This window comes from Panulirus ornatus, chromosome 17, assembly GCF_036320965.1.
Source record: "Panulirus ornatus isolate Po-2019 chromosome 17, ASM3632096v1, whole genome shotgun sequence".
In the NCBI taxonomy this organism is placed as follows: domain Eukaryota; kingdom Metazoa; phylum Arthropoda; class Malacostraca; order Decapoda; family Palinuridae; genus Panulirus; species Panulirus ornatus.
This window is the reverse complement of record NC_092240.1, coordinates 35,546,566-35,561,121: the sequence shown is the minus strand read 5'-3', so window position 1 is coordinate 35,561,121 and position 14,556 is coordinate 35,546,566. Positions and strand designations below refer to the sequence as shown.

Genomic DNA, 14,556 nt, shown 5'->3' with positions numbered 1-14,556 from the left:
TGCTGTATCACTGTTCATTGGGATGAGGCAAGTCTTGAATCATGATCTGCAATATGATCTGCAATATTAGGGAATTTCAAATGAAACCTGGTGTTGTGAATAGATTGAAGTGTAATGTTAGTTTTAAAATCTTAATAGTTTAACGTTTGTTTTTGTTACTGCAATAGAAATTGAATATTAGATGTATTAGAGGAGGGTGTGAAGGGAGAATAGTGTCTTCTTGTGATGTAGTAACATATTTTGAATGTACTTAAACTGTAAATACTCTAAATACACCAGTTGACTGGTTATATCTCTTCCAGAATGCTGAATAACCCGGATATGGTAAAGAGGGCACGAAAACTTTTGTCAAAAAGGGTTACTGGGAGTGCCAAAGGTGCAGCTGGTGCTCGTCCAGGAGGTGCCAAGGCCACAGCTAAAAGCACAAAAGTCAGTGGCTTGAGTTCTAAAGCAAGTGGCAGCAAAGCTGGCACAGCTGGGAATAAACTTGGCACATCCAGCACTTCAAGCAAGTTAACAAGCTCCAGTCACATTAGTGCCTCAGATACCAGCAGTAGTAGTTACAAAATACCTACCTCATCAGCTATGAGTACAAAGCATGTGGGTAGTAATCTCAACAGCCAAGGCAGCAGTACCAGTACACAAACCTCAACTAAGTCTAACTCTTCAAAGATAAAATACATGGGGCAGGATGTTAATAGTGTGAGTATAGTAATTTGTTAGTTTCATTTTGTATGAAACATAAGTCTTATTGGTTAATAAGCTACTAAAATTGAAAACCAACAGTTCAGGTTGGCACAATTGATTCCAGTATATAATGTTCATATGATTAACCTTCTTGTTTTGTATGTAATTTTTAGCTCCTATGCCCCTTTATGCTTTTCAGTTCATAAAACTGTTTTCTGATAATTTCTATTTTCATTTACATAGGGATGGACCAAGTGCATACAGCCTACCAGTTCAACTCCATTCCATTTGACTCCATACCATTTCATCTCCATTATGTGTGCACAACCTCTTCATGTTACTTCTACAGTAACATAAGCGCTTCCTACATTTTCTGTATTCACATCAAATTGTTTTGCCACATGAGACTGAAGTTAACACATGAGACTGAAGTCTGCAATCACACCAACCTCACACGCAAAAAGTGGTTCTATTACACCAAATGATAAATTATTCTTATAGGGTTTCTATCTTTAAAATACCTAGCCTTAATCACCTCTCTCGTAGCACCTGTCTTCTTATGTTATCTAACTCTTCATAAGAAAAGAATGAAAAGAACTCACCCACACATGTCTTTTCACATCTTATTGGTATTCGCTCCCCTCCTATTCTTTCATGCAATTTTTTTTTTTCTCTCAACAGTGTATGCTTTCATATATTCACCTCTCTCACCAGTTGCCCAGACCCTTTGAGCATTTTCAAGATTTAGTTTACTTTCCTCTTCATTATGTGCCATTGCTTCATGCAGCATCCCTTTTTGTTTATTCCATCTGGTCTCAAGATTTCATACTGTCCTTTTAGGCAATTTCTTTTGATAGCTATATCTCTTCTATTTTTTTTTTATTATACTTTGTCGCTGTCTCCCGCATTAGCGAGGTAGCACAAGGAAGCAGACAAAAGAAATGGCTCAACCCACCCACATACACATGTATATACATACACGTCCACATGCATATATACATACCTATACATTTCGACGTATAAGAATATTTACATACACAGACATATACATATATACACATGTACAGAATTCATACTTGCTGCCTTTATTCATCATATGCCTTCTCCAGATCCATAAATGCTACATACAAATCCATTTGGTTTTCTGAGTATTTCTCATACATTCATCAAAGCAAACACCTGATCCACACATCCTCTACCACTTCTGCAACCACATTGCTCTTCCCCAATCTGATGCTCTGTACATGCCTTCACTCTCTCAATCAATTTCCTCCCATACAATTTCCCAGGAATACTCAACAAACTTATACATCTGTAGTTTGAGCACTCACCTTTATTCCCTTTGCCTTTGTACAATGGCACTGTGCATGCATTCTGCCAATCCTCAGGCACCTCACCATGAGACATACATAGATTGAATAGCCTTACCAACCAGTCAACAATACAGTTACCCGTTTTTTGATAAATTCCTTTGCAATATCATCCAAACCAGCTACCTTGCTGGCTTTCATCTTCCGCAAAGCTTTTACTGCCTCTTCTCTGTTTGCCAAATCATTCTCCCTAACCCTCTCACTTTGCACTCCACCTCGACCACGACCCCCTATATCTGCCACTCTATCATCAGACTTATTCAACAAACCTTCAAAATACTTGCCCCATCTCCTTCTCACATCACCACTACTTGTTATCACCTCCCCATTATCCCCTTTCACTGATGTTCCCATTTGTTCCCTTGTCTTACCCACTTTATTTACCTCCTTCCAAAACATTGTTTTATTCTCCCTAAAATTTAATGATACTCTCTCACCCCAACTCTCATTTGCCCTCTTTTTCACCTCTTGGACCTTTCTCTTGACCTCCTGCCTCTTTCTTTTATACATTTCCCAGTCATTTGCACTATTTCCCTGCAAAAATTGTCCAAATACCTCTCTCTTCTCTTTCACTAATAATCTTACTTCTTCATCCCACCACTCACTAGTGACCCTTTCTAATCTGCCCATGCTTCTCATGCCTCAAGCATCTGTTTCCCCTTTTAGAAATTTATATTATACTTTATCACCATCTCCCCTCGTTAAGAATAATATGCATTTTTTTTTTTTTTTTTTTTTTTTTCTTGCCGCTGTCTCCCGCATTTGCGAGGTAGCGCAAGGAAACAGACGAAAGAAATGGCCCAACCCCCCCCCATACACATGTATATACATACGTCCACACACGCAAATATACATACCTACACAGCTTTCCATGGTTTACCCCAGACGCTTCACATGCCTTGATTCAATCCACTGACAGCACGTCAACCCCGGTATACCACATCGCTCCAATTCACTCTATTCCTTGCCCTCCTTTCACCCTCCTGCATGTTCAGGCCCCAATCACACAAAATCTTTTTCACTCCATCTTTCCACCTCCAATTTGGTCTCCCTCTTCTCCTCGTTCCCTCCACCTCCGACACATATATCCTCTTGGTCAATCTTTCCTCACTCATTCTCTCCATGTGCCCAAACCACTTCAAAACACCCTCTTCTGCTCTCTCAACCACGCTCTTTTTATTTCCACACATCTCTCTTACCCTTACGTTACTCACTCGATTAAACCACCTCACACCACACATTGTCCTCAAACGTCTCATTTCCAGCACATCCATCCTCCTGCGCACAACTCTATCCATAGCCCACGCCTCGCAACCATACAACATTGTTGGAACCACTATTCCTTCAAACATACCCATTTTTGCTTTCCAAGATAATGTTCTCGACTTCCACACATTCTTCAAGGCCCCCAGAATTTTCGCCCCCTCCCCCACCCTATGATCCACTTCCGCTTCCATGGTTCCATCCGCTGCCAGATCCACTCCCAGATATCTAAAACACTTCACTTCCTCCAGTTTTTCTCCATTCAAACTCACCTCCCAATTGACTTGACCCTCAACCCTACTGTACCTAATAACCTTGCTCTTATTCACATTTACTCTTAACTTTCTTCCTCCACACACTTTACCAAACTCAGTCACCAGCTTTTGCAGTTTCTCACATGAATCAGCCACCAGCGCTGTATCATCAGCGAACAACAACTGACTCACTTCCCAAGCTCTCTCATCCCCAACAGACTTCATACTTGCCCCTCTTTCCAAAACTCTTGCATTTACCTCCCTAACAACCCCATCCATAAACAAATTAAACAACCATGGAGACATCACACACCCCTGCCGCAAACCTACATTCACTGAGAACCAATCACTTTCCTCTCTTCCTACACGTACACATGCCTTACATCCTCGATAAAAACTTTTCACTGCTTCTAACAACTTTCCTCCCACACCATATATTCTTAATACCTTCCACAGAGCATCTCTATCAACTCTATCATATGCCTTCTCCAGATCCATAAATGCTACATACAAATCCATTTGCTTTTCTAAGTATTTCTCACATACATTCTTCAAAGCAAACACCTGATCCACGCATCCTCTACCACTTCTGAAACCACACTGCTCTTCCCCAATCTGATGCTCTGTACATGCCTTCACCCTCTCAATCAATACCCTCCCATATAATTTACCAGGAATACTCAACAAACTTATACCTCTGTAATTTGAGCACTCACTCTTATCCCCTTTGCCTTTGTACAATGGCACTATGCACGCATTCCGCCAATCCTCAGGCACCTCACCATGAGTCATACATACATGAAATAACCTTACCAACCAGTCAACAATACAGTCACCCCCTTTTTTAATAAATTCCACTGCAATACCATCCAAACCTGCTGCCTCGCCGGCTTTCATCTTCCGCAAAGCTTTCACTACCTCTTCTCTGTTTACCAAATCATTTTCCCTAACCCTCTCACTTTGCACACCACCTCGACCAAAACACCCTATATCTGCCACTCTATCATCAAACACATTCAACACACCTTCAAAATACTCACTCCATCTCCTTCTCACATCACCACTACTTGTTATCACCTCCCCATTTGCGCCCTTCACTGAAGTTCCCATTTGCTCCCTTGTCTTACGCACTTTATTTACCTCCTTCCAGAACATCTTTTTATTCTCCCTAAAATTTAATGATACTCTCTCACCCCAACTCTCATTTGCCCTTTTTTTCACCTCTTGCACCTTTCTCTTGACCTCCTGTCTCTTTCTTTTATACATCTCCCACTCAATTGCATTTTTTCCCTGCAAAAATCGTCCAAATGCCTCTCTCTTCTCTTTCACTAATACTCTTACTTCTTCAACCCACCACTCACTACCCTTTCTAATCAACCCACCTCCCACTCTTCTCATGCCACAAGCATCTTTTGCGCAATCCATCACTGATTCCCTAAATACATCCCATTCCTCCCCCACTCCCCTTACTTCCATTGTTCTCACCTTTTTCCATTCTGTACTCATTCTCTCCTGGTACTTCCTCACACAGGTCTCCTTCCCAAGCTCACTTACTCTCACCACCCTCTTCACCCCAACATTCATTCTTCTTTTCTGAAAACCCATACAAATCTTCACCTTAGCCTTCACAAGATAATGATCAGACATCCCTCCAGTTGCACCTCTCAGCACATTAACATCCAAAAGTCTCTCTTTCGCACGCCTATCAATTAACACGTAATCCAATAACGCTCTCTGGCCATCTCTCCTACTTACATAAGTATACTTATGTATATCTCGCTTTTTAAACCTGGTATTCCCAATCATCAGTCCTTTTTCAGCACATAAATCTACAAGCTCTTCACCATTTCCATTTACAACACTGAACACCCCATGTATACCAATTATTCCCTCAACTGCCACATTATGTATTATTATTACTCATAATTACAGTCTTAGCATTGGGTTTGGATGGTATTGCAGTGAAATATATTAAAAAAGGAGGTGACTGTATTGTTGACTGGTTGGTAAGGTTATTTAATGTATGTATGATTCATGGTGAGGTGCCTGAGGATTGGCGGAATGCCTACATAGTGCCATTGTACAAAGGCGAAGGGGACAAAGGTGAGTGCTTAAATTACAGAGGTATAAGTTTGTTGAGTATTTCTGGGAAATTATATGGGAGGGTATTGATTGAGAGGGTGAAGGCATGTACAGAGCATCAGATTGGGGAAGAGCAGTAGGGTTGAGGTAAGTTTGAATGGAGAAAAACTGGATGAATTGAAGTGTTTTAGATATCTGGGAGTGGATTTGGCAGTGGATGGAACCATGGAAGCGGAAGTGAATCAAAGGGTGGGGGAGGGGGCGAAAGTTCTGGGAGCCTTGAAGAATGTGTGGACATCGAGAACATTATCTCGGAAAGCAAAGGTGGGTATGTTTGAAGGAATAGTGGTTCCAACAATGTTGTATGGTTGTGAGGCATGGGCTATGGATAGAGTTGTGCGGAGGAGGGTGGATGTGCTGGAAATGAGATGTTTGAGGACAATATGTGGTGTGAGGTGGTTTGATCGAATAAGTAATAAAAGGGTAAGAGAGATGTGTGGTAATAAAAAGAGTGTGGTTGAGAGAGCAGAAGAGGGTGTTTTGAAATGGTTTGGTCACATAGAGAGAATGAGTGAGGAAAGATTGACCAAGAGGATATATGTGTCAGAGGTGGAGGGAACGAGGAGAAGTGGGAGACCAAATTGGAGGTGGAAAGATGGAGTGAAAAAGATTTTAAGTGATCGGGGCCTGAACATGCAGGAGGGTGAAAGGCGTGCAAGGAATAGAGTGAATTGGAACGACGTGGTATACCGGGGTCGTCGTGCTGCCAATTGATTGAACCAGGGCATGTGAAGCGTCTGGGGTAAACCATGGAAAGTTCTGTGGGGCGTGGATGTGGAAAGGGAGCTGTGGTTTTTGTGCATTATTACATGGCAGCTAGAGACTGAGTGTGAACGAATGTGGCCTTTGTTGTCTTTTCCTAGCACTACCTTGCACACATGATGGGGGAGGGGGTTGTTATTTCATGTGTGGCGAGGTGGCGATGGGAATGAATAAAGGCAGACAGTATGAATTATGTACATGTGTATATATGTATAAGTCTGTGTGTGTATATATATGTATACATTGAGATGTATAGGTATGTATATTTACATGTGTGGACGTGTATGTATATACATGTGTATGTGGGTGGGTTGGGCCATTGTTTCGTCTGTTTCCTTGCTCTACCTCGCTAACGCAGGAGACAGCGACAAAGCAAAATAAATATATAGATAAATACATCATTACTCAACCTTTGCATCATAATTAATGTACACACATCATTACTCAACCTTTGCACTTCCCATATATAGTTTTACACTCAGTGAAGTATAGAATACTTTTTGATTTTACATTGATTTTTGTACATTTCCCCTCAGACACATCTTACTTAACCTTAAACAATTAATGTGGTTAACACAAAGAATATACCTGCATAATCATTGCTCATAATTACTTATTTATGTTGTTCTCCATACACATTTACCATTCATTATTTTATACTTGTCAAAATATGTAGTACAAGTAATTTATTTTTCATTGATTTTAATACAGTTCCCTTCTGAAAAGTCTTATTTAACCCATAAACCAGTAATTTAAGCAGTAATCACAATGTGCATGTTTGATTATAACTCATAATTACATGCTTATATATGTTGTTCTACCTTTAACCTTACTGTTCATTGTTTGATACCTATCAAAATATAGAGCACTTATTTTTTCAGTGATTTTTATATAGTTTCTTTCTGAAGTGTCTTCCCAATTCATCATGTAATAATGTGGCTAATTATTACAATGTACATGTATAATTATTACTCATAGTTACAAGCTTTAAATGTTGTTTGATGTGTGCACTTACCATTCATTATCTTCAGAATTTATTGAACCTTTTTATTTTGCACTGATTTTTGTACAGTTCTCTTTCGAAACATCTTGCATCGCTCATGTGTTGCAAGTATTGTTTTTTTTTGTTTTTTTTTTTATACTTTGTCGCTGTCTCCCGCGTTTGCGAGGTAGCGCAAGGAAACAGACGAAAGAAATGGCCCAACCCCCCCCCATACACATGTATATACATACGTCCACACACGCAAATATACATACCTACACAGCTTTCCATGGTTTACCCCAGACACTTCACATGCCCCGATTCAATCCACTGACAGCAGGTCAACCCCGGTATACCACATCGCTCCAATTCACTCTATTCCTTGCCCTCCTTTCACCCTCCTGCATGTTCAGGCCCCGATCACACAAAATCTTTTTCACTCCATCTTTCCACCTCCAATTTGGTCTCCCTCTTCTCCTCGTTCCCTCCACCTCCGACACATATATCCTCTTGGTCAATCTTTCCTCACTCATTCTCTCCATGTGCCCAAACCACTTCAAAACACCCTCTTCTGCTCTCTCAACCACGTTCTTTTTATTTCCACACATCTCTCTTACCCTTACGTTACTCACTCGATCAAACCACCTCACACCACACATTGTCCTCAAACATCTCATTTCCAGCACATCCATCCTCCTGCGCACAACTCTATCCATAGCCCACGCCTCGCAACCATACAACATTGTTGGAACCACTATTCCTTCAAACATACCCATTTTTGCTTTCCGAGATAATGTTCTCGACTTCCACACATTCTTCAAGGCCCCCAGAATTTTCGCCCCCTCCCCCACCCTATGATCCACTTCCGCTCTTATTCACATTTACTCTTAACTTTCTTCTTCCACACACTTTACCAAACTCAGTCACCAGCTTCTGCAGTTTCTCACATGAATCAGCCACCAGCGCTGTATCATCAGCGAACAACAACTGACTCATTTCCCAAGCTCTCTCATCCCCAACAGACTTCATACTTGCCCCTCTTTCCAAAACTCTTGCATTTACCTCCCTAACAACCCCATCCATAAACAAATTAAACAAACATGGAGACATCACACACCCCTGCCGCAAACCTACATTCACTGAGAACCAATCACTTTCCTCTCTTCCTACACGTACACATGCCTTACATCCTCGATAAAAACTTTTCACTGCTTCTAACAACTTTCCTCCCACACCATATATTCTTAATACCTTCCACAGAGCATCTCTATCAACTCTATCATATGCCTTCTCCAGATCCATAAATGCTACATACAAATCCATTTGCTTTTCTAAGTATTTCTCACATACATTCTTCAAAGCAAACACCTGATCCACACATCCTCTACCACTTCTGAAACCACACTGCTCTTCCCCAATCTGATGCTCTGTACATGCCTTCACCCTCTCAATCAATACCCTCCCATTATAATTTACCAGGAATACTCAACAAACTTATACCTCTGTAATTTGAGCATTCACTCTTATCCCCTTTGCCTTTGTACAATGGCACTATGCACGCATTCCGCCAATCCTCAGGCACCTCACCATGAGTCATACATACATTAAATAACCTTACCAACCAGTCAACAATACAGTCACCCCCTTTTTTAATAAATTCCACTGCAATACCATCCAAACCTGCTGCCTTGCCGGCTTTCATCTTCCGCAAAGCTTTCACTACCTCTTCTCTGTTTACCAAATCATTTTCCCTAACCCTCTCACTTTGCACACCACCTCGACCAAAACACCCTATATCTGCCACTCTATCATCAAACACATTCAACAAACCTTCAAAATACTCACTCCATCTCCTTCTCACATCACCACTACTTGTTATCACCTCCCCATTTGCGCCCTTCACTGAAGTTCCCATTTGCTCCCTTGTCTTACGCACTTTATTTACCTCCTTCCAGAACACCTTTTTATTCTCCCTAAAATTTAATGATACTCTCTCACCCCAACTCTCATTTGCCCTTTTTTTCACCTCTTGCACCTTTCTCTTGACCTCCTGTCTCTTTCTTTTATACATCTCCCACTCAATTGCATTTTTTCCCTGCAAAAATCGTCCAAATGCCTCTCTCTTCTCTTTCACTAATACTCTTACTTCTTCATCCCACCACTCACTACCCTTTCTAATCAACCCACCTCCCACTCTTCTCATGCCACAAGCATCTTTTGCGCAATCCATCACTGATTCCCTAAATACATCCCACTCCTCCCCCACTCCCCCCGCTTCCATTGTTCTCACCTTTTTCCATTCTGTACTCAGTCTCTCCTGGTACTTCCTCACACAGGTCTCCTTCTCAAGCTCACTTACTCTCACCACCCTCTTCACCCCAACATTCACTCTTCTTTTCTGAAAACCCATACAGATCTTCACCTTAGCCTCCACAAGTATTGTTATACTAACAATATTATTGGAGATACTGGAGAGAGATTGAGAAGAACTGTTTGGCTGACCTGCTCATTCATGATAAAGTTTGTTATACAATGAAATGTGGAATGAAGTGTATTCTGGATAAGATAAAGTTCTATTTTGGATTTCTGAAGAAATTTGAATATGATAAGCAGCCAGAAAGACCAAAAACTGTTCTCCATTTATGCTAAATTCATGGACTTTAGTGATGAACATTTTCCCCAAAAAATGTCCTCAATTTTGGTGAATCTGGTTTTGTGGGCTCTGCTTTACACACAAAAGGCATGATTAAAATCTCTCAAGTAACTGTTATTGTTGTATAGGTAGGCCTATCGATGGATGAAACTGTGTAGTTTGCTGAGAGTGAAGAGGAGTTGCAGAAGGTTGGAAGTATGTTTTATGATGTGTGTAAGCATTGGCAATTGATGGAAAATCTGAGTAAAAGTAAAGGAGTGGTTTGAAAAGAGAGTGAAAGTATTGATTTTGCAAAGCCTTGCAGAGGGAGAGAATAATGTGTATTAACATGAATTATGGATAAGGGGACAACAAATTTGTATTTTGGAATCATCTTGGATAAGTTTGATGATGTGGAAGGAGAGGTATGGAAGAGTCATTGGGTCACTGAATAGAGTTATAAAGGGTAGAGGTGTAAGTATCAAAGTTGAGAAAGAATTAGAGGATAACTTAGTCTTCCCAACCCTCACCTATGCAATCGAAACATGTACATGGGATGAGTCACAGAGGTCCAGAATCCAGCAGGCTATGGAAGTGAGTTGTTTGAAAGGAGCATGTGGTATGACTAGATGAAGTGAAGAAAGTATTGAGATGTATGAGATATTTGGTGTGGCAAAGAATGCATTGTAGAGTGGTATAGGTAAAATGTAATGCTTTCCGATGGTTTGGGCATGTAGAAAGGATGCATGATGGAGTTTACCGTGATAATATGATTTAAAAGGGTTGATGAGAGAAGCAGATCTCCGACATGGGGAAGTAGAGTGGAAGATTAATGGAGGGAGAGAAATTGGGAAAGAATGCATGGAATGGTGTATGTGTGGGAGGCACCCTTGATGGGAGTTCCAGGAGAGGTAGATTGATGAAGCAGAGTGTGTGTATTTTAATAACATTGCTTTTTGATATGTTTTAGGGAGTGCAGGTTTTTGATCTTCCAGAAGACCCAGACTACTCTCTGCTCAAACGCTCAATCAGTGCCTCAGCCAATGGTGTAGCGAACATTGCTAGACTGCTGGTTACAGGAACAGAAGAGGTGAGTCAAGGAGAAACACATATTACAAGTTATTTTAGATTTATAATAGCATGCAGCTCTTACTGTAATACTTCATTTGGCACCAAAATATACCGTGATTATTATGAGTTAATGAATTTGATGAACTCAGGCTGAAGGCCCTAAAGTATTCCATATCCATTCCTGGACCTATGCGGGTGATTGATTTTATTGGTTAGTTGAGGACTTGCTTCCAGCAAAAATCCACATTTGACATTTGTTGACAAAGTGTGTGTAGTGTAGGTATATATTTTTCTCTGCTGAGCAAGATCTTAATCCATTGATTCTTGAGGTTGGTTGCTTTTACCTTTTCTCAAAATTTAGGATTTCACTTCTGATGTTTTAAAGGTATTCATTTTACAATTAAGAAGAACCATGGAAGAGTACATTAGGTCACTTGCATCCTCCTGAGAAGTTAAAATTTGGGTGCTTCATCAGCAGTGAACGTTGATGATAGGCTGCTGACTGCTGCTTGATGTGAGAGATGTGGGCTGCCACCCTGTCTGTTTTATCATTTGTGTGTGTTTCTGTACACATGTACTTTGAGTTATTGACTAATTTGTTGTTTTTATTGTAGAATGAACTATTTTAATTTATAAACCATATAATTCAAGCTAGTATGTCAATCAAACAGCATATGGAAATTTTCGTAGATAGTCTGGTGATGTATGGTTGGCATCTTTTGTGTACATTTCCCTATCTTGCCATATGGGTAGTAGTTGTTGGTATCAATTGACTGGTATCAGGAGGGTCAGTGATGGCTATGTAGTGAGCCAGCACCTCAGTGGTTGTGAAGTTGTGCTCCTCTGACCCAGGTAGCTGTCTTTTCTTCCTACCTCACCCACACATAGACTACTGGCATTCAGTCCACAAACATAAAATCTCTCCTTGTCATACATAAGACTAGACAATTCTTAACTCAGCTCATTTTTGTAACTATATTTTCCCGTGGTTAGTAGTATGCATTATCCCTGCCTTTGGCAAAATGGTAAGAGCAGCAGATAGAAGTAGAAGGTAAGAACATTTAGGCAGGAGCATTAAGTAGAAACATTAGGTAGAAGTAGTAAGTAGGAGCATTAGGAAGAAGAAATCAGTCGGAATATTAGGTAGGAGGAACCTCTGCAAACACTTTGCCAGAGTTGCCCTCTCTTTGTGGGTTTTTAAGGATGAAGCACTAAAGGCTAAGAAGAGGCACTAGAGTTTACTAGGTATGGAGACTCTCTTGCCACGGCCACCCACGTGAGGGGGTTTCAGTTGGAACAGGCCTCAGAGATGTAGATAGATGGCCATATGGGTTCTTAAACTATATGTACTCTTTCTTTTGTAGTATATGCTTATATTTTCTCTCTCTCTCTCTCTCTCTCTCTGTCTCTGTCTCTGTCTGTCTGTCTGTCTCTGTCTGTCTGTCTGTCTCTGTCTGTCTGTCTCTGTCTGTCTGTCTCTGTCTGTCTGTCTGTCTCTGTCTGTCTGTCTCTGTCTGTCTGTCTCTGTCTGTCTCTCTGTCACTGTCTGTCTGTCTCTGTCTGTCTCTGTCTCTGTCTGTCTCTGTCTCTGTCTCTGTCTGTCTGTCTGTCTGTGTCTGTCTGTCTGTCTGTCTGTCTGTCTGTCTGTGTCTGTCTGTCTGTCTGACTGTCTGTCTTCTCTGACTGTCTGTCTGTCTCTGTCTGTCTGTCTGTCTGTCTGTGGTAGAGGATTTGTGGATCAGGTGTTTACTTTGAAGAATGTGTTTGAGAAATACTTAGAAAAACAGATGGATTTGTATGTAGCATTATATGGATCTGAAGAAGGCATATGATAGGGTGGATAAAGCTGCTTTGTGGAAGGTTTTAAGAGTATATGGTGTGGGAGGTAAGTTGCTGGAAGCAGTGGAAGGTTTTTATAAAGGATGTAAGGCATGTGAACAAGTAGGAAGAGAGGAGGGTGAATAGTTCTCAGTGAAGGTTGGTCTGTGGCAGGGGTGTATGATGTCTCCATGTTTGTTTAATTTGTTTATGCATGGGGTGGTTATGGAGGTAAATGCAAGAGTTTTGGAGAGAGGGGCGAGTATGCAGTCTGTTGGGGATGAGAGGGCCTGGGATGCAAGTCAGTTGTTGTTTGCTGATGATACAGCACTGGTGGCTGATTTGTGTGAGAAACCACAGAAGTTGGTGACTGAGTTTGGAAAAGTGTGTGAAAGGAGAAAGTTGAGAGTAAATGTGAATAAGAGCAAGGTTATTAGATTCAGTAGTGTTGAGGATCAAGTTAAATGGGATGTGAATTTGAATGGAGAAAAATTGGAGAAAGAGAAGTGTTTAAGATATCTGGGAGTGGACTTTGCAGCAAATGGAACCATGGAAGTGAGTCATAGGGTCGGGTAGGGGGCAAAGGTTCTGGGAGCGATAAAGAATGTGTGGAAAGAGAGAATGTTATCTTGAATAGCAAAAATGTATATGTTTGAAGGAATAATAGTTCCAATAATATTATATGGTTGCAAGGTATGGGTTGTAGATAGGGTTGTATGGCAGATGGTGGATATTTTGGAAATTAAATGTTTGAGGGCAATATGTGGTGTGAGGTGGTTTGATCAAGTAAGTAATAAAAGGATAGGAGAGATGTGTGGTAATAAAAATAGTATGGTTGAGAGAGAAGAGAGTGTGTTGAAGTGGTTTGTATATATGGAGGGAATGAGTGAGGAAATGTTGACAAAGAAGATGTATGTGTCAGAGGTGGAGGGAAGAAGAAGACAGGAGACCAAATTGAAGGTAGAAGGACGGAGTGAAGAAGATTTTGAGGAATCTGGGCCTGAACATGCAGAGGGGTGAGAGGCATGCAAAAAATAGAGTGAATTGGAAAGATTTGGTATACCTGGGTCGACATGCTGTCATTGGGCTGAACCAGGCTTATGAAACGACTGGAGTAAACCATGGAAAGGTCTCTGGGGCCTGGATGTGGAAAGGGAGCTGTGGTTTTGGTGCATTACACATGACAGCTAGAGACTGAGTGTGAATGAATGTGGCCTTTTTTTCCTTTTTTGTTTTTTCCTGGCACTACCTCAGTGTGTGGTGTGTGTGTGTGTGTGTGTGTGGGGGGGGGGGGGTGATGATGATGATGATGATGATGCTATTTCATGTGTGGCAGGGTGGTGACAGGAGTACATGAAGGCAGTAAGTATGAATATGAACATGTGTATATATGTGTATGTCTCTGTATGTATGTGTATGTATATGTTGAAATGTATATCTGCATGGATGGGCATTTATGTATATACATATGTATGTGGGTAGGATGGGCCATTCCTCGTCTGTTTCCTTATGCTATCTCACTCATGTGGGAGACAGTGATTAAGTGTAATGAAATATGAATGACATATATATATT

At 40.9% G+C, this 14,556-nt stretch overlaps 1 protein-coding gene across 2 annotated transcripts in view; it reads left to right on the top strand.

Moving 5' to 3' along the window:
• LOC139754679 (uncharacterized) overlaps positions 1 to 14,556 on the top strand; it is a 327,464-nt gene that overhangs the window by 58,508 nt on the left and 254,400 nt on the right. For both annotated transcript variants that reach the window (XM_071672228.1, XM_071672229.1), the window contains 2 exons: positions 303 to 702; positions 11,063 to 11,182. In XM_071672228.1, coding sequence (XP_071528329.1) covers positions 303 to 702; positions 11,063 to 11,182 — 520 coding nt within the window. The remainder of the gene's footprint in view (positions 1 to 302; positions 703 to 11,062; positions 11,183 to 14,556) is intronic.